At 43.0% G+C, this 23,148-nt stretch overlaps 1 protein-coding gene across 2 annotated transcripts in view; it reads left to right on the forward strand.

The window, feature by feature from the left end:
• FXR1 (FMR1 autosomal homolog 1) overlaps positions 1 to 23,148 on the forward strand; it is a 76,106-nt gene that overhangs the window by 31,541 nt on the left and 21,417 nt on the right. For both annotated transcript variants that reach the window (XM_029066906.2, XM_029066907.2), the window contains exons 4-9: positions 10,103 to 10,174; positions 14,079 to 14,227; positions 14,452 to 14,545; positions 15,022 to 15,138; positions 15,706 to 15,876; positions 20,574 to 20,652. In XM_029066906.2, the coding sequence (XP_028922739.1) occupies positions 10,103 to 10,174; positions 14,079 to 14,227; positions 14,452 to 14,545; positions 15,022 to 15,138; positions 15,706 to 15,876; positions 20,574 to 20,652 (682 nt within the window). The remainder of the gene's footprint in view (positions 1 to 10,102; positions 10,175 to 14,078; positions 14,228 to 14,451; positions 14,546 to 15,021; positions 15,139 to 15,705; positions 15,877 to 20,573; positions 20,653 to 23,148) is intronic.

Genomic DNA, 23,148 nt, shown 5'->3' on the forward strand with positions numbered 1-23,148 from the left:
TTCTCTAAAAACAGTTGAAAAAACTTTAAAATTGTTTTAAAAAGTGTTGGGCAGCACATCTACTTGTGTGCAAATGTTGACCTGCCAAAGCTCTTCAGTTAGTGGTATTTAGAGTGTGCCGAGCACAGTACTAAGCGCTTAGGCAAGTAGAGTACATCAGAGTTGGTAGACAACGTTCCCTGCCCGCAACGAGCTTACTCTAGACTTGATTTAATGCAGATTCCAGCAGGCCAGTGGGGGTTGAAGCTTCCTTTTGATGTTGACCGCCTCCTTGCAAGCCCATCACTACTTAATGGTGTTTTCGTAAGTGTATGATCATAGTGGAGTTTTCAGTTGCCTGTTCAGTCAATGGAATTGAGTGCTTTCTTTGTGCAAAACACTATACTAAGTACTTGGGAAAGTATGGTAAACTAGAGTAGATAGATGTGATTCTTTCATTCAATAGTATTTATTGAGCGCTTACTATGTGCAGAGCACTGTACTAAGTGCTTGGAATGAACAAGTCGGCAACAGAGACAGTCCCTGCCGTTTGACGGGCTTACAGATTCTTGCTGTCAGGGAGCTTATGGTCTAGTTGGGGAAGAGACTACTTGCAACTTAACTACAGAGGGGGAAGCAGAGTATAAGGATGATACCTAAGCAGTGGAGTATTCAAAGTTAGCGGCTTTTGAAGTAGTATTTAAGTGCATACTATGTGTCAGGCCCTGTAGTGAGCACTGGGGTGGAGACAAGAGAATAAGGTTGGACACGGTCCCCGTTCCACACAGGGGCCACAGCCTTAATCCCCATTTTGCAGATGAGGTACTGAGGCCTAGAGAAATGAAGTGACTTGCCCAAGGTCACATAGCACGTACTTGGGGGAGCCAGAAGTAGAAACCAGGTTCTCTGACTCCTAGACCCGTGCTCTTTCTACTAGGCCATGCTGCTTCCCTTATTTGACGAGTACCATTCCTAATCTTTAGATGTTTTTGAATACTGGACATTCTGTGCATATTGTGTGAACTAATTCATTCATTCAGTTGTATTGATTGAGCGTTTGCTGTGTGCAGAGCACTCTACTAAGCGCTTGGGAGAGTACATTGTAACAATCATCAGACACATTCCCTGCCCACAACGAGCTTACTGTCCAGGTGATTGACTATGTCACATTAGGTGGTATAAATTGACCCAACTCTGTCACTGGCCTGCTGCTTGACATTAGACAAATCACTAGAACAGTGCTTGGCACATAGTAAGCGCTTAACAAATACCAACATGATTATTATTATCATCATCAACCTCTCTGTGCCATCAGTAAACTGGAGACAGGATGCCTACTCTCCTTCCCTGTTAGATTACGAGCCCTGTACGAGACAGGAACTATGCCTGATTCAATTGTTTTGCATCTACTCCAGCGTTTATGCTCTGACGTGTAGTGAGTACTTGATTCCGTGGTCATAAATACTGATCGGGGACTGAACAATTGTAAATTCTAGGCCAGAGCTGGGCAAAATGTGGCTCAAGCCACTTGGAAGTGGGGTTTATTTTTTCTGTGATCCATGCACACATGCCCCGTTGTGACTTGACGACCGACCGCTGCTTCCTTTCCTGGCAGCGGCCCCCACCCTCTTGTGTCCAGGTTGTAGAGGGGTTCTGTGCTCTGACTGACTCTCAGCTGTCCCTGGCTAATAGCCAGCCGGCCTCTCCTTCCCCCATGAGCATGTGCTCTTCACCATTTGCTGCCATCCCCAGAAGGCCTGCTGTCCATTTCCTTTGAGTTTTTTTCCTCTTGCATATGATTTTGTTTGGGGGGGATTATTACTATTATTTTTTTAAATCTACGGCTCTGTTATGCAGTGGTTTTGGTTTGTGGCTCTTCAGCTAATGAGGCTTGGCCTCCTTACCTATGTTAAAGGCATTGGTTAGTGATTATGGCTTCTCAGTACAGTGTTTGGACTTGATATCCATTCTCACAAAGCTCCTTGAGGTTCATTCAATTCATTCAATAGTATTTATTGAGCGCTTACTATGTGCAGAGCACTGTACTAAGCGCTTGGGATGAACAAGTCGGCAACAGATAGAGACAGTCCCTGCCGTTTGACGGGCTTACAGTCTAATCGACGGGCTTACAGTCTAATCGTCAGGCATCATGTCTGCTAACTACTGTGTGGCTCAGTGGAAAGAGCACGGGCCTGGGAGTCAGAGGTCATGGGTTCAATTGCCGGCTCCGCCACTTGTCAGCTGTGTGACTGTGGGCAAGTCACTTAACTTCTCTGTGCCTCAGTTACCTCATCTGTAAAATGGGGATTAAGACTTTGAGCCCCACGTTGGACAACCTGATTACCCTGTATTTACCTTAGCACTTAGAATAGTGCTGTGCACATAGTAAGCGCTTAACAAATATCAGCATTTATTTTTTATTTTACTGTACTTATCCCAGCGACTTAAAGCAGTCCAGTATTCTGTACGGAATGAATACTCAATAAATACCATTAATGAAAAATTAGTTTTCCTACCCTCAGTAGATAAATGTGGTTAGTGCCAGAATTTCTCTTAACTTTTTATTTTCTGTATATGTGGCACATTTTCTAGAAACTAGCATTCTGACTATTTTTACATAATTATATATATTGCTCCTTGCGTTCCTGCATAAATTAGTTTCTCTAAACATGGGTTTTTGAGGCCTATAAAATCTCCTAAATTTATTTTTAATGGTATTCTTTAAGCGCTTACTTTATGCCAGGCACTGTTCTAAATGCTGGGATAGATGCAAGGTAATCGGGTTGGACCCAGTCCCTGTCCCACATAGGGCTCAGAGTCTTAATCACCATTTTACAAGTGAGGTAACTGAGGCACAGAGAAGTGAAGTAACTTGGCCGAGGTCACACAGCAAACAAGTGGTGGAGCCGGGATCAGACCTCAGGTCCTGCCGACTCCCAGGCCCGTGCTTTATCCACTAGTTGTTATTGCATTTCAGCTCAGTTGTTACATTTGGGTAAGAGCAGGTTGAAATTTCAAGCGTTTGGATTTTTTCTTTTTTATGATTGTCATACAACAGCTGCACGACAAGTGTGTCTTTGTCATAGTCCATTCTGGCATTTGCAGTGAATCAAATAGTAAAATGAATACTCAGCATCAGAGCTACCTTTTGGCAAATATAGCAGTGCTAAGATTCACTTGCTTAAGTAAGGATGTTATTTTCCAGTATCATTCCAAAGCTTAATATATTAATCATACAGACAAATTAAGCAAACTGACCTGTGGTGTAGGTTACCTATGGAACCTCCAGACTTTTTAGAATAGACAAAACAGTATCTGTGACACTTTGAAAAATGATCTAGCCTCCCAAATGTCACACCCCAAAATCTTCGGTAATCATATTGATCATTTTGGAATTTTTGCAGTTATCCAAAAATGTGAAAGAAAACTCAAGTCAACTTACTATAAATTGTAAGCTTCTTCAGGACAGGGGTCATGCTTGCCAATTCTGTTGTACTTCTTAGAGGGCTGTGCACACAGTAGGACGTCAAAGGGCAGGGACTGTCTCTATCTGTTACCGATTTGTACATTCCAAGCGCTTAGTACAGTGCTTTGCACATAGTAAGTGCTCAATAAATACTACTGAATGAATGAATGACTCGATAAATACTATCAGTGTGGTTATATAAAGTGTCTTTAGTCCAATAAATCCACTTGTGTAAGTAAATATAAACTGAATAAGTAAATTTGTGCATTCATATTCATTTTTCCTTACTATTTTTTCCTAAGTGCTTACTATGTGCCAGGCAGTGTTGTAAGCATTGGGGTAGATACAGGCTAATCAGGCTGGAAACAGTCCACGACCCACAAGAGGCTCACAGTCTTAATCCCCATTTTACAGATGATCTAACTGAGGCACAGTGAAGTGACATGTCCAAGGTCACACAGTAGACAAATGATGGAGCCAGAATTAGAACTTAGGTCCTTCTGATTCCCGGGCCTTTGTTCTATCCATTAGGCCACACTGCTCCTCACTGGTACTGTGCCATTATCAGTTGTATGTCTGCATCTGTGCAATTTTTATTTGCTTGTCTCTCCATTTTACAGATGAAGAAGCTGAGATACAGAGAAGTTGGGATTTGCCCAAAGTCACACTTTCATCCTTCGGTTGTATCCACTGAGCACTTAACTGTGTGCGAAGTGTTGTAAAAAGCACTTGGGAGAGTACAACCTAACAACCAGCAGACCCATTCCTGCCCACAGTGAACTCACAGTGTAGAGGGAGAGATAGACATTAATATAAATATTACTAAATAGATTACAGCTATATACGTGTGTGCTACGGGGGCAGGTGGCGGAGCCAGGATTAGAACCCAGATCCTCTGACTCCACTAGGCCATAACAGCAGCCCCCTGAATCTGTTTGCATTCCCCTTTCCATTTCCACACCTCATAGATTGGCATATTCACACGTAGCACACCCAGCTTCTTTCACTGTACCCTGCATTGATTTCTCCAGATCACTGTATTGTTGCACGCTGGTATACACGTCGTGTGATGAGACCACAAAGCAGCAACTCATCAGTGACGTTCATTGAGCTCATTGTGTGCCAGGCACTATACTAGACGGTTAGGGGAGTAGAGTCCACTCGAGTCCCCGCCTTCAAAGAGCTTACTATTTAGCGACCCTAGGTCAGATGCACATGGTCCAATTGTGTCCTACCTGATCATATGATCTACCCCAGTCGTTAGTACGGTGTTTTGTGCATTGTAAGCACCGATTAAATGCCACTCTTACATTATTATTATATAATTTGTGTGCTAAAACCCACCCAGTCATACCCTGGCACAGTGATATTAACTTTACATGGACTTAAACGTGGGTGTTCGTGTGTAAATGAGCAGTCAGCTTTTTGCAGTCGGTGGCGGTCGGCCTTTTCACGTAGCCTACTGTACTGTCTCGAATCTGTACAGGAGGGCAACTTTCCTCACCGTACCTCATTCTCGTCTATCTTGACCCCCGCCTCTCGCCCACGCCCGACCTCCTGGATCCAGGGGGCAATCTCCCCTGAGAAACTACCCTTCACCCAATTTTCCTGTACATGAGAACAGCTCAGAATATGTTGGTATCATTCCAAGGGGTGGGACCTCAAATCAGAAGTCAGATCCTAGGTTTTAAGGACACCGCATTATGCTCAGTCTTGCCAGTACTTCCTCCCTGATGTCTCCCGGATCCACCCTTTCCTCTTCACCCAGACAGTCGTCATCCTCATCGAAGTTTCGGGTGTATCACGGTTAGATTTACTGCTCTAGCCATATCGCTGGTCTCCTGGCATCCAGCCTCTCCTCCCTCCCAGCCCGCCATGAGTCAGTTCTCCATGCAGTTAAGAAGAAGAATAGTATTTGTTAAGCACTTATGTGCCTGGTGCTGTACTAAGTGCTGGGATGGATACCGTTAGGGACAGGGATTGTGTCTGTTTATTGTTGTATTGTGCTCTCCCAAGCACTTAGTACGGTGTTCTGCACACAATAATTGCTCAGTAAATATGACTGAATGAATATGAGCGAATTGGAGTCCCCGTCCCACGTAGGCTCATAGTCTCAGTGTACGTTTTACAGATGAGGGAACTGAGGAGCAGAGATGTTAAATGACTTCCTCAGGGTCATATAGTAGATAAGTGGCAGAGCCAGGATTAGAACCCACATCCTTCTGACTCCGGGCCCGGGCTCTGTGCACTAGGATCATCTCGCACCATTACTCAGGACCCATCTCTTTCATCGTCAGAAACCTCCAAGGGCTTCCTATCAAAAGCAGAAACTCATTACCATTATCTTCAGTGGTACAGAGTACCATTGAGAAGCACGGTGGCCTAGTGGAAAGAGCCCTGGCCTGGAAGTCAGAGGACCTGAGTTCTCATCCTGGCTCCATCACTTGTCTGCTGCGTGACCTTGGGCAAGTCACTTAACTTCTCTGTGTCTGTTTTCCCATCTACAAAATGGAGATTGACTGGGAGCCTCTTGTGGGACAGGGACTGGGTCCAACCCGGTTATCCTGCGTGTCTACCCCATTACTTCATACAGTGCCTGGCACATAATAAGTGCTTAACAAATACTATTCTTCTTAACTGTGTGGAGTTAAGAATAACAAATTCATTTGTCTTATGCTGTCGCGTCTTCTCCGACCCACAGCGATGCCGTGGACGCCTCTCTCTCAGAACGCCCCACCTCCATCTGCAGTTGTTCTGGTAGTGGACCCATAGGGTTTCCTTGGTGAAAAAAAATCCAGAAGTGGTTTACCATTGCCTCCTTCTGAGCAGTAAACTTGAGTCTCCGCCCTCAGCTCTCTCCCATTCCGCTGCTGCCAAGCACAGCGTGCACAGCCTCTGCCCAAGCAAGGAATGGGATGGGTAGGTCTCTGCTTGACTCTCCCTCCCGTAGGCGAGACTGGTAGAGGACTGGAAACTCTCCGGGTGCGACCCGGAGAGGGTTTAACAGATACAATTATTACTATCATTATTACGCCCACTTCCACAGAGAAGTCATCTGTCATTCAACCGCATATTCAGTCTGTCACCAGGTCCCGTCATATCTTCACAATATCCGTAGAATCTGCCCTTTCCTCTCCATCCAAACTCCTACCACCCTGATCCAAGCACTTATCCTATCCTGCCTTGATTATTGAATCAGCTTCCTTGCTGACCTCCCTGCCTCATGTGTCTCCCCAGAGAGACTTGTCTCTCCCACAGAGTAAGAGGTCAAATACAATTGAAATGAATGAATATTGAAAAAAATAGATATGCTTGTAACAGAGGTCCTGTGGGCCTGAGGGTGGAGTGAATATCGGTGCTTAAGGGGTTCAGATCCAAGTGCAAAAGGGATGCAGAATAATAGGTATTTGTTAAGCGCGTACTATGTGTCAAGCACTGTTCTAAGTGCTGAAGGGAGAAGGACTAGGGGAAGAACTCAATGCAGTACTCTGTACACGGGAAGAACCCAGTAAATACCATTGCTTGATTGAGTACTCAACCAGCTCTCCATCATACATATTGCTTCTCTTCGCCAGCTATTTCCACCTCACGTTTTGTTCCTCCCAAGTGCCCTGTCCAATTAAACCTCACCCTTAGTTTTCCTCCCGCTGGTCCCTAGGATAAACTGTTCATCCAGCCTGCAACTCACCCCACCCCCAAAACCAGCTAGCCCACAGCTGTCCCATCTTTAGCACCCTGCTAAAATCCATCTACACACCCACCCCTAACAAACACATACTTAAATATGGCTATTTTTTATTCATATAAAGTTATATGCCTATATATCAGCTGGTTTGTCCCGGTGTTCGTGTCGGTACCGTTTCCTGCTTATATTTTCTTCCTCTAGCTTTCACTAAATGCAAGTGTTTGTCTCTTCCCCATTAAATTGTAACTCTGAGGACATGGGATGAGTCTTTCTATTTATCATCTCCCGAGCATTTAGTACAGTTTCTGGTGCTCAGTCAGTGCCACTGATTGATTGATTCAGAGATCATAGCTTGTAGGTTCTCTGTTGAGGTAATAGTATTCCAGATTTGGCAGCAGGATGTCAATGCGCTTTAAGTGTTAACAAGTCCAGATTGTAAACCCCCACCCCATCGACTCAGCTTCTGAGCACTGTACTGAGCGCTGGGGTGGATATAAGGTAATCAGGTTGGACACAGGTCATGCCCCATATGGGGCTCACGGTCTCAATCCCCGTAATACAGATGAGGTAACTGAGGCAAGAGAAAAGTGACTGGCCCAAGGTCACACAGCAGACAAGGGGCAGAACCGGGATTAGAATTCAGATTCTTCTGATGCCTGGGCCTGTACATCGTCCACATGGCCACCCTCCTTCTCTAATTGATCTTTTAATTTCTAACAATTTCTACTGTTTTACAGAAATGTCTTTTAATCTCTTCAAATTGGTGTTTTTATAATTTTTTATTAACAGATATGATATATATTTATAATGTTGTTATAAATAAAAATATTATTTTAAATATATATATAATAAAAGGTCTTGGTTCCACTGACCAGATTTCAGTCCTCTTGGGAATAACCCTTGTGTTTCTGGGTCTGGCTCTCGACCACCATCTTCTCTTCGTCCACCATTCCGATACCCTTTGTATGGTGTCTCACTTTAGCCTATAGTGTTTATGTGTCAGTAGAAAAACTAGATGTCTAGATACTCTCCAGGTGCTTCAAAGACCTCAGGTGGGTATCTAACCAGATGAGAAAAATCATTGGTGGATGAGTTAGACTGTATTATTTTGTTCCCTTAATAATAATGGTATTTGGTAAGCACTTACGATGTGTCAAGCACTGTTCTAAGCACTGGGGTAGATACAAGATAATCAGGTTGGACACAGTCCCTGTCCCACATAGGGCTCACAGTCTTAATCCCCATATTACAGCTGAAGGAACTGAGGCACAGAGAGGTTGTTACAAGGTTACACAGCAGATAAGTGCCAAAGCCGGGATTAGAACCCAGGACTTTCTGACCTTGACCCGTGTTTTTTCCAGTTAGCCACACTATTTCCCTTGTGAATGGTCCCTCAGTCAGTAATAGTTTTCTGAAAGGAGAAAGAGATTGTTTCGGCCAGGATCCCATGTGCTGAATGGTTTTGGAGATAGGTACTTGATCAGAAGTTAATGTCTGTGGACACTTTTTTCCACCTGTTCCCTTCCGACCCAAGAGCATTAGCAAAACTAGTAACAGAAAAATTATTTTTCTAGATACGTTTGTTTGGAATGATGATCAGCCTCCAAGTGTACGATAGAAGTGTTGATCAATCCCGGAGAAAATCCTTACCTTTTGGCTTAAGTCTTAAGCCCTTTCAGCCAGAAGACCAATTAGCCTAAAATAATTAGTCCACCTGAATCTCTTAAACCAGTTGTAGGTCACCGAAGTGTTTGTTTATTTCTCAACATCACAGAGTGTGGGTTTTTTTAATCTGCGATCCTAAAAAAGAGTGGTCAGTTCAATTAGCGTCACTCTTTTTCACCCCCTTATGATACACATAGCTTCTAACCATCCCTTTTAGTCTAGTTATAAATGTAGACTCAGAAATTTTACCTGGAACGTGATTGTCACACCTTGGTGCCCAACTGCCCCTTAACTTGGATTTTTTGAGGGCAAAATCATCCTCTTCTCCTGGTCTTCCTTTTCAAGGAGGCTTGGGATTTCTTCACTAATCAAGAAATAATTCCCTCCATCTTCCCCAGTTCATGGTACTTTAGATAAGGAAAGAGCAGTTTTTTTATTACCTCTACCATCTCAAGGGCATCAGTAGACAATCCCTTATTTTTGCTTTTTGCAGTGTCCTATTTAGCACCATCGATTTCCAATGTTTCCTAACCAAATGATTTATTTTTGTCCAGGATTCTCTGCAGCACCGCCCCTTCCCCGCAAAAAAAAGTAACAGGACTCTCTCCCCAGGGCCCCATTACAGTATATTATATTAAGGGATTGGCACTTACCACTGCATCTCAGAAACATTCCTTATGGAGAAATCTATAGAGTAGCCAGGTGGATTGTATCCCTTGTCTTAGTCACTATTGCCCAGACGCTTCCTCCTCCTTCAAGGTTTCTCCTTTTCTCGCTCTTAGAGAAACATGGGTTAATTACTGTAATTTGAATTCTTGTAATGTGTATAGTCCTACTGGATGAATGCATCCACTCTGAATTTTTTTTTGCAGAGATGATGGCTTTCTTTGTGACTATGCTGACGGGATTCCATGTCTAGTGAAAGGCAGGGAAACGCCGTCTTAGGTGTTGCCTTTAGGATGGGGTAGAGAACTTGGGGCAAACTTCCTCGCCTTTCTAGCAGTAAACTTGGGAGCCATTAGGAGGATTTAGTTCGTCAGGGCAGATACCAAGAGTGATCACGTGGCAGAATTTAGCAATCCTTGTTTCATCCTAGCATTCATTACTAACATGCCTAAAGACTTTGTCTACTTGAAGAAGACTTTTGTGACTGAGTCATAAACTCAAAAAAACTCAATTCGTAGTAGTGTTTATGTACGCTGAAAAGAGCACTCCTGTATGAAGGCTCCTTAAGGAGAAGTCTGTTGTACTTATTTGAATAGAGGAAGTATGCTTACCCACATAAATCTCGTATTTAATTTTTTCAGGTTTACTCAAGAGCAAATGACCAAGAACCATGTGGATGGTGGTTAGCTAAAGTTCGAATGATGAAAGGAGAAGTAAGTAATCTTCAACTAACGTTTGGTTGATGTTGATGCGCTTTTTCTTTGGGTGATAAGTTATGGTTCAGTGAAGCCTTGCTTATAAATTGAATATGAGATTCCAAAAATATACTCTTCCATCACTAGTATTTATTGAATGCTTACTAGGAGCAGAGCTCTGTCCTAAATTCTTGGGAGAATACACGACAGCATAATCAGTGGACACATTCCCTGCTCATAATGAGCTTACTTCAGTCAGTATTATTGTAGCACCTGGACTACGGGACCCAGTACACACCTGCATATCCTGATGTAAATGCCCACAAATAGGAATTGAAGCATTCTTCCCCATTGCTTCCAATTTTCAAGCAGCTGGCTTGGTCCCTTCCCCCCGACCCCCCTAAACCCCCCCATTCAAATCTTCCCAGCCATTTAGCTATTAATACCCTGATGGCCAGCATCCTGGAAAGGCAGGGTTGTGGGACCTATAAGGGAACTCCATCTTGAAACCTTCATCTCCTGTTAGCCAGAGAAAATTTTGGCCAGCCCCAGGAATCAGGAGGTTCACGCTAAGATTGCCCTGCTTGACCAGGAACCCCATCATCATCGGAGGCCACCATCTTTCATCTTTGATGAAATGGCCTCTCTCGCTTTGAAGGTCGTGCTTATTTCATGTGAGCAACAGCCATTTCAGTTTGGAGCCTTCGAATCCACTTCCAATATTTTGACCATTTGTTGGAGTTTTTGCCATAATTGAGCAAAATATGGTAATACTAGACTGTGAGCCCTTCTTCTGGACTCTGAGCCTGTTGTTGGGTAGGGATTGTCTCCATCTGTTGCCGAATTGTATTTTCCAAGCGCTTAGTACAGTGCTTTGCACGCAGTAAGCACTCTATAAATATGGTTGAATGAAAAATAGATAATACCTAGAATAATTATTACCAAGTAAAGAGAATGACCCAAATAATTCTATTTCATGGATACTTTGACTGGTCCTGTTTGTTTTCTATGTCTGCATCTGACGTAGGCTCCTTGAGACCAGAATCTTGAAAGATACAGAAGATGTAATTATTTTGTAGTCTAGAAATTATTATGCTCCTCTTACTATAGAAGCCCACATCCATCTCCCAAGGGTATTAGAAAATTTTAAGCCATGTCTAAGAATGGAGAGACTCTGTATTTTAAAAACCGGATAAAGCTCCTTGTGAGCAGAGAACGTGTCTACCAGCTTGCTGAATTGTACTCTCCCAAGTGCTTACTACAGTGCTCGGCACACAGAGCAATAAATACCAATGCTTGATTGAATCATCTCTGTATTCACATATTGTGAATATTGTGATATTGTGACCTTTGATCAATGGTTACCTCATGCAAAGCTCTGTCTTAAGCATTAGAAGAAAACTACAAAGGCACTGGAATTGAATCCTGGCCTGACCCCAGGTTACTCACAATTTGAAAGGTAGAGAGTGGGAAGACCCTAGAAAAGATGTCAAGAAAAATTCAGTAAAAAAACCCACTAGAGTAAAAATCGTAAGATACTACTGCAGGAAGGGAAAGCCTCTAGGGTTGTCTATGGGCTCATCATCACTCCAAATATGTCTGTCACACCGGGTATATGAATGGCCTTGACCTGAGAGAGAAAAATTGTATTTTAAACTTCCCGTCTATCAGTGCTATTTGAGTGCTTACTGTGTGCAGTATACTCTGCTAAGCACTTTACCCTTTAGGCACTGGATATCCACCCCACCTTCAACTCTACAGCACTTATGAATGTATTCACAATTTATTTTAATGTCTGTCCCCCACCCCTTAGATTGTAAACTTGTGGGCAGGGAACATGTCTACCAAATCCATTGTAGAGTACTCTCCTAAGTGCTTAGTACAGTGCTCTGCACATAGTAAGTGCTCAATAAATACGATTGATTGAATGAATGAATGAAAGTTAAGTACCACATTGAGAGGTTATTCAGGGAATGCCTTTTGGAGAGGTATGACATGGTGATGATAGAACTGTCAGGATTTGGTGACAGACTGAACCTTTGGGTTGAACGGGAGCGATGAATCGAGGATAATGCCGAGGTTCTGGGCTTGGGAAACAGGGAGGATGGTTGTGGTGCCTATAATAATAATAATAATGTTGGTATTTGTTAAGCGCTTACAATGTGCCGAGCACTGTTCTGAGCACTGGGGTAGACACGGGAATCAGGTTGTCCCATGTGAGGCTCACAGTCTTCATCCCCATTTGACAGATGAGGTAACTGAGGCAACGAGAAGTGAAGTGACTTGCCCAAAGTCACACAGCTGACAAGTGGCAGAGCTGGGATTCGAACCCATTACCTCTGACTCCAAAGCCCGTGCTCTTTCCACTGAGCCACGCTGCTTCTCTATCACTTGTCTATAGTGATGGGAAAGTCTGGAGAAGATGAGGAGTTCTGTTTTGTGCACGTGAGATATGTCAGCAGGATATCCAAGTTGAGATGCCCTGAAGGCAGGAGGAAATAGAAACTGCAGAGTAGATCGATCAGGACTGGAGATGTAGATTTGGGAGTCACCTGCACAGAGATGGTAATTGAAGCCGGGGGTGTGCTCAGGTTCTCCAAGATGGAGGTGGTTTCTTCAAGGGTGTAGATGGAGAATAAAGGGGATCCAGAATTAAATTTAGAGGGACTTTCACAGTTAGGGAGAGAGAGGCAGAGGAGGAGCCAGTGAAGAGACTGAAAATGAGCAGCCAGAGTGATAGGAGGAAAATCAAGGGAAGGCAATATCAGTGAAGCCAAGATTAGATATTTTCAGGGAAAGGGGGTGGTCCACATTTAAAGGCAGCTGAGAGGTTAAGGAAGATTGAGAAGGAGTAGAGGCCGTTGGATTTGATAAGTCATTGATGATCCTCAGAAGGACAGTTTCTGTGGAGTGGGATAGAAGGGTGCTGAAGCCATATTTCAGGAGATTAAGGATAGAACCAGAGAAGTGGAGGCAGCAGGTGTAAATACCTCACTCAAGGTGTTTGGAAAGGAATGCTAAGAGGGTAATGAGATAAATTGGAGGGCGTCAAGGGAGGGGGTTTTAGGCTAGGGAATAGGTGGGCATTTTGAAAGCAGTGAGAAAGTAGCTATTGGGGAGTGAACAGCCGAAGATGACAGGGAGGAAAAAAGGAAGGGGACAAGTGTTTTTAATAGGTGCGAAGGTATGAGAGTCGGTTAAGACACCTATGAGTCGGTGTTTTGTGAGTGGCACAGCAGTTGCTGTTGATGCTCACTTGGGTCCATTTGGGAAGCTCGGACTTGTATTTTAAATGAGGACATTAGTCCTTAAGCTGTAAATGTCTTCATCACTTCAGATATTTGTGGGTAGTGATGAAGCGAAGTCTCCTATCAGGAGCAGAGGATGAGTCTCGATTCTGAGACTTCATCAGAAGGGCAGAGAAATAAAGACCATTGACAAGAATGGTCCTTATCCTTCCCAAGCCTGAACATAAAACGTGAAAAATATCCAGGCAATATGCATACCCTAAGGTTCACATTATTTATGTATAGATGCACTCCTTGCCAAAAAGAACGCATTGGTCAAGACAGATCGAGGTGTGATAGCAGGGAGCTTAATATTTCATTAAACACACACTTTCCAAATGGGAATCGTTTTTTAAGCATCTTGGCTCAATGGAAAGAGCACGGGCTTGCGAGTCAGAGATCATGGGTTCGAATTGCGGCTCTGACACTGGTCAGCTGTGTGACTGTGGGCAAGTCACAACTTCTCTGCGCCTCAGTTCCCTCATCTGTAAAATGGGGAAGAAGACTGTGAGCCTCACGTGGGACAACCTGACTACCCTGTATCTAGCCCAGCGCTTAGGACAGTGCTCTGCACATAATAAGTACTTAACAAATACCAACATTATTATTATTGTTATTATCTTGCTTTTTTCTAGTTCTACGTCATTGAATATGCAGCTTGCGATGCCACCTATAATGAAATAGTTACATTTGAACGACTTCGACCTGTCAATCAAAACAAAACTGTCCAAAAGAATACCTTCTTTAAATGCACAGTGGATGTTCCTGAGGATTTGAGAGAGGCGTGAGTAACTGTTAAATTACTCTAAAAATAAGTTGGGGATTTTTGTCTTCTAAAGTTCCATTCCCCAAATAGCCAATGAAGTCCTTTATTCAAAAATATTTTAAGAAGTCGAATGGTTTTGACAGGGATACTTTAGAATGAACGTTTCAGTGCGATGCATTCAGATTTCCTCCCCATCTTTCAGTTAATTGCTCCTGTAACTGAGTTTCATTGTTGTTCTCCAGGTGTGCGAACGAAAATGCCCATAAAGACTTCAAGAAGGCAGTAGGAGCCTGTCGAATTTTTTACCATGCTGAAACTACTCAGTTAATGATCCTGGTAAGATACCACTGCATTTTAGCAAGAAAAGGTGTAGAGCCGTACATTCTGAAGTTCTGCAACTAAACCACAGTAGGAATCGATCTTGGAACTGTATTATTAGTACTAGAAACTGTTACGGGCTCCCCACGTGCCCCCTGCAGTAAACCACCGTGAAGCCTCATTTAAGGTCCTCTAGCAATCTGGTGGAAAGTGCATCGGAATGGATGTCGTGTGCCGTAACCCTATTCCTTAGGCAAGTCACTTAGCACGTCTGGGCCTTAGCTTCCTCATCTGTAAAATGGGGATTAAATACTTGCTGTTCCCACTTCTTCAGTTCTGAGCCAGTGCTTAGCCCATGGCCCAGCTCATAGTGATCCCCTAATATATATGGTTCTCGTTATTTTTAAATACCCCCAAATTAACATGATCTGAGTACTTAGCATAAGCATCAGTATTGCTTATTTTTAATGAATACTAACACTGTTCTTTTGTAGTCTGCCAGCGAGGCAACAGTCAAAAGGGTCAACATACTAAGCGACATGCATTTGAGGAGCATCCGTACAAAGCTGATGCTTATGTCAAGAAATGAAGAAGCCACCAAGCATTTAGAAGTGAGTATTCTTAATTTTTCCCATTTGGTTTGTAGAATGTCCATTTTTGCTGATGCCACAGGGCAGTTGAGTAAGTGAAGAAATTCTAATTAAAGATCAACAGCTTTGGTCCCCTATAAATTGCCTAGGACTCTTTTCTTTTGGGAAGTGGCTCTTCCACTTCCCTGATGATTTAATTTTTAGAGGCAGAAATAAAAATCTCCAACCTCACTCTAAAATTGGATTTATGTGTATAATTTTAAGAAGGGTAACAGTCCTAAAAGATTACTTCAGGTGGTTCGGGTGGTAGTTCTGTGGATCCTTGAAATGGATTAGGCTCAGAAAATCTTGAGGTGTAAATTGACCTGAGAAGAGATCCGGGATTGGACTGCTTGCATCTTGAATCCAAGAAGTCCAGGCAAGCCTCAGGTTTATTTTCAGTTTTCTGGTGAGGGGAGCTTTGCTACTGAAGTGCCAGTTTCTAGTCACTTGGGTCTGCTTCTGCCCTCAGGAGCCACGAGCCAGGCAGCTAACCTGTATAGTTTTGTGGGCCATTTTAATAAGAAATTCTGTTGTTTTTTTTGTTAGTGCACAAAGCAACTTGCAGCAGCATTTCACGAGGAATTTATAGTGAGAGAAGATTTAATGGGCCTGGCAATAGGAACGCACGGTAGTAACATACAACAAGCTAGAAAGGTTCCTGGAGTTACTGCAATAGAGCTGGACGAAGATACCGGTACTTTCAGAATCTATGGAGAGGTAAGACAGCAATTGTGTTGAGCAGTAAAATGCTCAGAGTGGTAACTTCCTGGTAAACCTAGGTTTATCCTAGCAGTTTTGCTTTGATGTTGCTTTTGTTGGTTTAATAGCTGTCCATACGTGTCTCTGTGCTTGAAACAGGAATTTATCCTGACTTCTTTTTGGAAGTGTGTATTTTAATATGATTGAAGCCTCCAAGAGGTGAAAACTAATACTGAGTGGAGCAGCTGAATGCCCATTAGGCATTTCTTTAGCACAGCAGTGGTCTATGAAAATAGTTCGCATGGCACAGTGTCAGTGTCAGGGCTCTCATTTCTCTCCTTCAGTAACAGTTAATGTAAAGTCCTTGTGTTAAACCCTCCCTCAAATTTCAGAACCCCAGATTAGTACTGAAGAAAGAAACATCTTCCAGAAACACATCCCAAAGCACAAACATGAGGAATTGTGGCTGATTCTTTCATATACTAGGGTTTGATATGGTGTATGTGTCAATTCTCTGATCCACAAAAAGGTTTTTTCTCTTGGGTATTTTAATTAAAATGTTCCTTCAATAGTATTTGAGCACTTACTATGTGCAGAGCACTGTAATACCGTATTTATTTTCTTAATGAGGTGTACATCCCCTTGATTCTATTTATCGTGATTAAGTTGTTTTTGTCCATCTGTCTCCCCCTGTTAGACTGTAAGCCCATCATTGGGCAGGGATTGTCTCTATCTCTTGCCAGTTTGTACATTCTAAGCGCTTAGTACAGTGCTCTGCATATAGTAAGTGCTCAAATACTACTGAATAAAATATTTTAGTGAACTGTGAACAGTGTAATTGTAGGTCTTTCTGTATATAAAACAAGAAACTTGTTAGTTTTTAAAAATTCCTTAAGTCCAGAAGAGGCCATCATTTATGGGAACTGCAAACGTTCATCCTTCATATCTAGATCCGTAAATCTCCCTTTTTGTCTTGTGTACTGAAACGATGATCCCATTTGGGACAAAGACTGGGCCTGATCTAGTTAGCCATCTATCCCAGCACTTAGTATGGTGATTGATACATAGTGATAGTTACTGTTGTTATTACTGCAGTTATCTTTTATTGAGGAAAATGTAGGTGCTGACAACCTGTAAGCATTTCTCTGATCTCTTCAGTAGCAGTAAGCACTGTGGTCATCAGTTGCATTTTAAAGGAATGTGTCTATTGTTGTACTCTTGCAAGCACTTACAACGATGCTGTGCACACAATAAGTGCTCAATAAATGCAATTGAATGAATAGGTGTGACTGCCATTTGCCTTCTTGACATTTGTTCCACCTTTTAAAAACCATCTTTAGTTTGAAGTTAAGGATTTTAAAATAAGAAGTGCAGCACTTCATATGCACTAAGGCTTGCAATCAACAACTTGGTTATCTCTTTTTGACCAGAGGTAAGTACAGTAAGGGTAATTTTAATCTAGGGATTTAAAAAAAAATAATTTGAGGCTATAGTTTGAACCTTTCCCCCCCATGTAGCAAAATTGGCTTGAATTGTGCTTTTAATAAATGATGACCAAAGGAATTTGGATCAAGTCAGAAGACCAGGCAGCTTTGGCCTTTTTGTTTTAACCACTTAGGTAATTTCCTTTCCAAAATGGAAAACTCTCTGTACTATATGAACATCTCTCCTTGGCAGTGTTTCCCGATTTAAGTAATTTATTTTAATGTCGGGTTCCCACCTCTAGACTGTAAGCACCTTGTGGGGAGCGATCTGTCTACTGTGAGCCCGTTGTTGGTCAGAGATTGCATCTGTTGTTGAATTGTCCATTCTCAGCGCTTAGTACAGTGCTCTGCACACAGTCAGCGCTCAGTAAATACGATTGCCTGAATGAATGTCTAGCAACTTAATGTATCATGCCTTCCCAGTCATTTAGTACAGTGTTCTGCACACATTAAGCTCTCAAGTACCACCGACTGGATAGTAATTTGGGCCAGACTGTCAACATAACTTTATCTAGTCATCACAAGTATCATCTTTGAAAACAAGACAACTGTTCTTCCTGTTCTTTATAGAAACCGTATAAATGTTTGTATCCCCCATTAGATTGTAAGCCCCCTGAGGGCAGAGACCAGTGTCTCTTTGCTTCCAGTGTACTCTCCCAAGTGTTTTAGTAGAATGTCCTCAAAAGATAGGGTTAATGGAGGGCACAGCAGCAGTTAATCCAAATGATTTGAAAATTAAGTGTGATTTCACTTTGAGTCTATCTTACATAAGCAAAAGGGCTCCAGGACTGTGCTTGATATTTTTACTCTCATAATTGTCCTACTTTTTGCACGGTTCTTCCAAACCCAAAATAGGGGAAAGGCTACGATGTGGGAAGTTAACTCTCCTAATAAGAGGACCAGGAGAAGTAAGAAAAGAGAAGAGTGCCCTTAAGACTGTTCCTTCTCAATCGCACTCTCACAACTATAGTATACAATGAATTTTAACAAACCGCTCTTCTCCCCTCCCCTTCCCACACGTCACAGTAATAATTATGGTATTTCTTAAGTGCTTACTATGTGCCAAGCACTGTTCTAAGCACTGGGGCAGATACGAGGTAATCAGGTTGTCCCATGTAAGGGACAAGGTCTTAATCCCCATTTTACAGATGAGATAACTAAAATCCAGGGAAGTGAAGTGACTTGCCCGAGGACACACAGCAGACAGGTGGCGGAGCCGGGATTAGAACCCACGACCTTCTGACTCCCAGACCCTCGCTCTATCCACTACACCATGATGCTTCACTTATTCATATCCCTAAGCCTCTATCTGAATCCTTCTCTTCCTACCCTGGATATTGCACATTTCCTCAGTTTAGTATATTCTGACCTTTCTCTTACCTTAGCAGATGTGCACACTTAAAAGAAACGCCCGGGGCCTGAATTTATGTCTGACCCTACTCTTCCTACCCTGCAGCCTGCCCCTTAACTCCTTTCTAAAACAATACTTGACCCAAAAGGTGAGAAAGGGGAGGTATGTGGGGGAGGCAATTATGCAGGCAAATAGAGGATTTTGTTTCTTCTGGATGGCTCCTTTTGGGAATGCCTTCTTCAAACTGCATCACTCTTTTCTGCCCCCACTCTGAAAAACATCAGTCTGAGGAGCTGCTAGGCAACCGATAATTTACTGAAAAATAGGGGGCAGTTTGCAGCTCATTAAATTTGAAAGCTAGATCATTTTCTCCATCCATTAGTGTTTAAGACTTCAATGCTAATATATATAATGAAGAAATTTAACACCCTCTACAGTTTTAATAGTAAAAGATAGAATTATCAGACATTTTTCACTTGCTATTGAAAAGTTAATGGGATAAGTGGTAATTGAGAGGTCAGTTCCTCAAAAAAGATAATAATAATAATAATGTTGGTATTTGTTAAGCGCTTACTATGTGCCGAGCACTGTTCTAAGCGCTGGGGTAGACACAGGGGAATCAGGTTGTCCCACGTGGGGCTCACAGTCTTAATCCCCATTTTACAGATGAGGGAACTGAGGCACAGAGAAGTTAAGTGACTCGCCCACAGTCACACAGCCGACAAGTGGCAGAGCTGGGATTCGAACTCATGAGCCCTGACTCCAAAGCCCGTGCTCTTTCCACTGAGCCACGGGGAAAAGATTAGATTTAGGCACCGGTTTTTGTTTTTTTCTAATGGTATTTAATAATAATAATGTTGGTATTTGTTAAGCGCTTACTATGTGCCGAGCACTGTTCTAAGCGCTGGGGTAGACACAGGGGAATCAGGTCGTCCCACGTGGGGCTCACACTCTTAATCCCCATTTTACAGATGAGGTAACTGAGGCACCGAGAAGTTAAGTGACTTGCCCAAAGTCACACAGCTGACAAGTGGCGGGGCTGGGATTCGAACCCATGACCTCTGACTCCAAAGCCTGTGCTCTTTCCACTGAGCCACGCTGCTTCTCTAAGCAGTATTTAAGTGACTACTATGTTGGAACTACTGTTCTGAATACAGGGATAAATACAAATTAATCCTGATACAGCCCCTGACTCACATGAGGCTCACAGTCAAATAGGAGAGAGAACAGGTATTGAACCCCCATTCTGCAGCCGAGGAAACAGGCACAGAGGAGTTATGACTTGCCTAGGGACACCCAGCCAGCAAGTGTAGGAGTCAGGATTAGAACTCAAGACCTCTGACTCCCAGGCCCATGCATAATCTGCTAGGTCAAGGTGCTGCCAACTTCTCTTCTGAACTTTTGACCTCTTCAAAAGAAGAGTGATGAGTAGAACTTGATTTTTAAAAGGTCTAGATCTCTGCTCCCATTAGGATCCCATGGCAAAATCCAGTTTTAAGCATCTTTATTGAGAATGGGAGAGAATGTATTGTTGTTCCCAGTTTTCCCCTTCATGTTTTCATCTCAGGAAAATGTCCAATAAGCGATGGTTTTTAATTGGTTCAGAAAGTGGGGTGTGCTCACGTACCACTTTCAGGGTCACTTTTAATGTAGAATTAAATCTTGAAAATTGAATTTTCTGATTTTACTGACAAGTTTGGGTTCTGGTCTTTAAGTGATTGCACAATATTTGTGACCCAGCCTCCCAATAAGTCCCATTGTCGTTTTCATAAGAGATAATCAGCCAGAGAGTGCAATGTCATTTTTTTTTTAATGAGGTATAGCAGAGCGGGAGTGGTTTGGTGACTATGCGTTTACTTTTTCTTCCCCTCCCACCACAGAGTGCTGATGCAGTTAAAAAGGCCAGAGGCTTCTTGGAATTTGTAGAGGATTTTATTCAGGTTCCCAGAAATCTTGTTGGTAAGTTATGCTTTCAAGTTAAGAACTCAAATACATTCATTGTTCAGTGTGGCTTCAAATTTGAAAATTTGGTATTGTCCAGAGTTATCTACTTGTTAGGCTCCTAAGGCTTTTTGGACCTCATCCTAATTTTCAGGTCTGAAGTATGCATTAAAACACTTGTGTAACACAACTGATTCCATCTTATTGTGCTAATTTGTTAACATAATGTTGGTATTTGTTGACACCTTTATATGAGAAAAGAAAAGAGGAGCAGTTTGTTTTTTTAATGTTCTGAAGGAAAAGGCCAGACCTCTTCAATGCTGGGAAAAGTCCAGTGGGTCGATGAGGAAGAGGCTACTGAGCTGGATTCCTCCACTGTGTGGGTTCCTTGATCCAAGTTGATCCGGGATAGCTCTCACCAGCTTCCTCTCCCCTCATGATGCCCTTAGTGGTCTCTTTCCTCTCTTCTCAATCCCTCACTGCCATTTGATGTTGTTTAGTGCAAGTTAACATTATTAGGGACTAAGCCAAAGGCCCCTGAGGCACTTTTTAATAGTTGTCAGTGATGACTGGGGAAAAAAAACCCTTTGATTCTGTTGGCTCCAGTGAATGTAATTACTGACGCTCCTCCTATTATATTAATCCAGCTGGGTCATTAGTCCTGACCCAGCTCTGACCCGCAAGCATGCGGATACCCTGAAAATGCTGACAAGGCGTCTCAGAACCCCATGAAGAAGAATTCTAGGAGTGAAGAACAATATAATCTGCAAAATGTTTGGCGGGCAGAATTTTTCTGTGCGTGCTTGCAGCCAACTTTGCACAAAACCACTTTTTGATCGTGGTTTTGTCATCCATGCTACCTTAATTATTGAGCATTTTTAGTAAGAGCTGAGGGTGCTATACAGAATAGCAGTTAATCATATTTACGAATTGCTTGCTGTGTACAGAGCACTGTGCTAAGTGCTTGGGAGATTACAGTATAGTAGTGGGTAGGGACCGCCCCTGCCCACGAGGAGCTTACAATCCAGAGGGGCAGACAGACATGAGTATAGAGTTCAGTTAGGTATATGTGCGGAGGGGTTGAGGGTGGGTGAATAAAGGGTGCAGATCCAAGTTTATGGGGGATGCAGAAGGGAATGGGAGGAGATGAAATGAGGGTTTAGTTGGGGAAGGCCTCTTAGAGGAGATGTGCTTTAAATAACATTTTGAAGAACGGGAGGAGAGGAAATGAGGGTTTAGTTGGGGAAGGCCTCTTAGAGGAGATGTGCTTTAAATAAGGTTTTGAAGGTGGGAAGAATAATTGTCAGGAGGAGGGAGAGCATTCCATGTCAGAGGCTAGAGGTCAGCGCTGAGATAGACGAGATCAAGGTGCAGTGGGTAGGTTGGCTTTAGAGAGCGAAGTGTGCAGGTTGGGTTGTAGTAGAAAATCAGTGAGTTGAGGTCAGAGGGGCCCAGGTCATTTAATGCCTTAAAGCCAAGGGTTAGGAGTTTCTCTTTGTGGAGGTGGATGGCCAACCACTGGAAGTTCTTTGAGAAGTGAGAAATCACGGACTGAATGGTTTTGGAGAAAAATGATCCAGGCATTAGAGTGAAGTATGGAATCTTGCAGGGGACTGTGTGCCAGGAACTCTTTCACAGCCCAAAGATTTTCTCGTCACTGACTTTTCATTTTTTGTTACCATCTATTGCTGTGCACGGTTCACATGCTCCCCACAAGCGAGATTTCACCAGTACTATGTGGAAGTAGTTTTCCTGAATAACCATGGGGCTGGAACTTGTGCAGCATCCTGTATTAGCAAGGTAGTCTTTCTGCCAAAAAAATGGTCTTTGGCAGAATTCATCACCCAATCTAAAGTCAGACATGACTTTTTACAAAACTATGCTTAAAGCTCAAGTTTCAGAGAAGCAGCATGGCTCAGTGGAAAGAGCCCGGGCTTGGGAGTCAGAAGTCATGGGTTCGAAACCCAGCTCCGCCACTTGTCAGCTATGTGACTGTGGGCAAGTCACTTAACTTCTCTGTGCCTCAGTTACCTCATCTGTAAAATGGGGATTAAGACTGTGAGCCCCACATGGGACAACCTGATTACCCTGTATCTACCCCAGCGCTTAGAACAGTGCTCTGCATATAGTAAGCGCTTAAATACCAACATTATTATTATTATTATCATTTAACGCTGATGGGTAAGCAGAGGCAGGATTCTTTTCTGCAACCAACACTAGGGAACATTGTGCACATTGCCTTTTTCCAAAAAAAAAAGGGGGGGACTTTTTTCTGCCCTATCCATTGGGAAGGGTAGCGCTGAGAAGAGGGGAGAAGGCTGAACTGTGGAGAGGCACAGGCAGTATTCTCTTTCCATCTTTTTGCCATATCTTGCATGAAGCTGCTGTTCCAGGGGATCAGGGTTTAGCATATCTGGCCCCTCAGTGATGGGGTTTATCTTACAGTTCTCCCCTCCCCCCTTACTTCCAAAATGTCCAAGGTTTGGAGCCTAGGGTTTGCATTGCCCCTGTGGG

Source organism: Ornithorhynchus anatinus, chromosome 1, assembly GCF_004115215.2.
Source record: "Ornithorhynchus anatinus isolate Pmale09 chromosome 1, mOrnAna1.pri.v4, whole genome shotgun sequence".
NCBI classification, from domain to species: Eukaryota; Metazoa; Chordata; class Mammalia; order Monotremata; family Ornithorhynchidae; genus Ornithorhynchus; species Ornithorhynchus anatinus.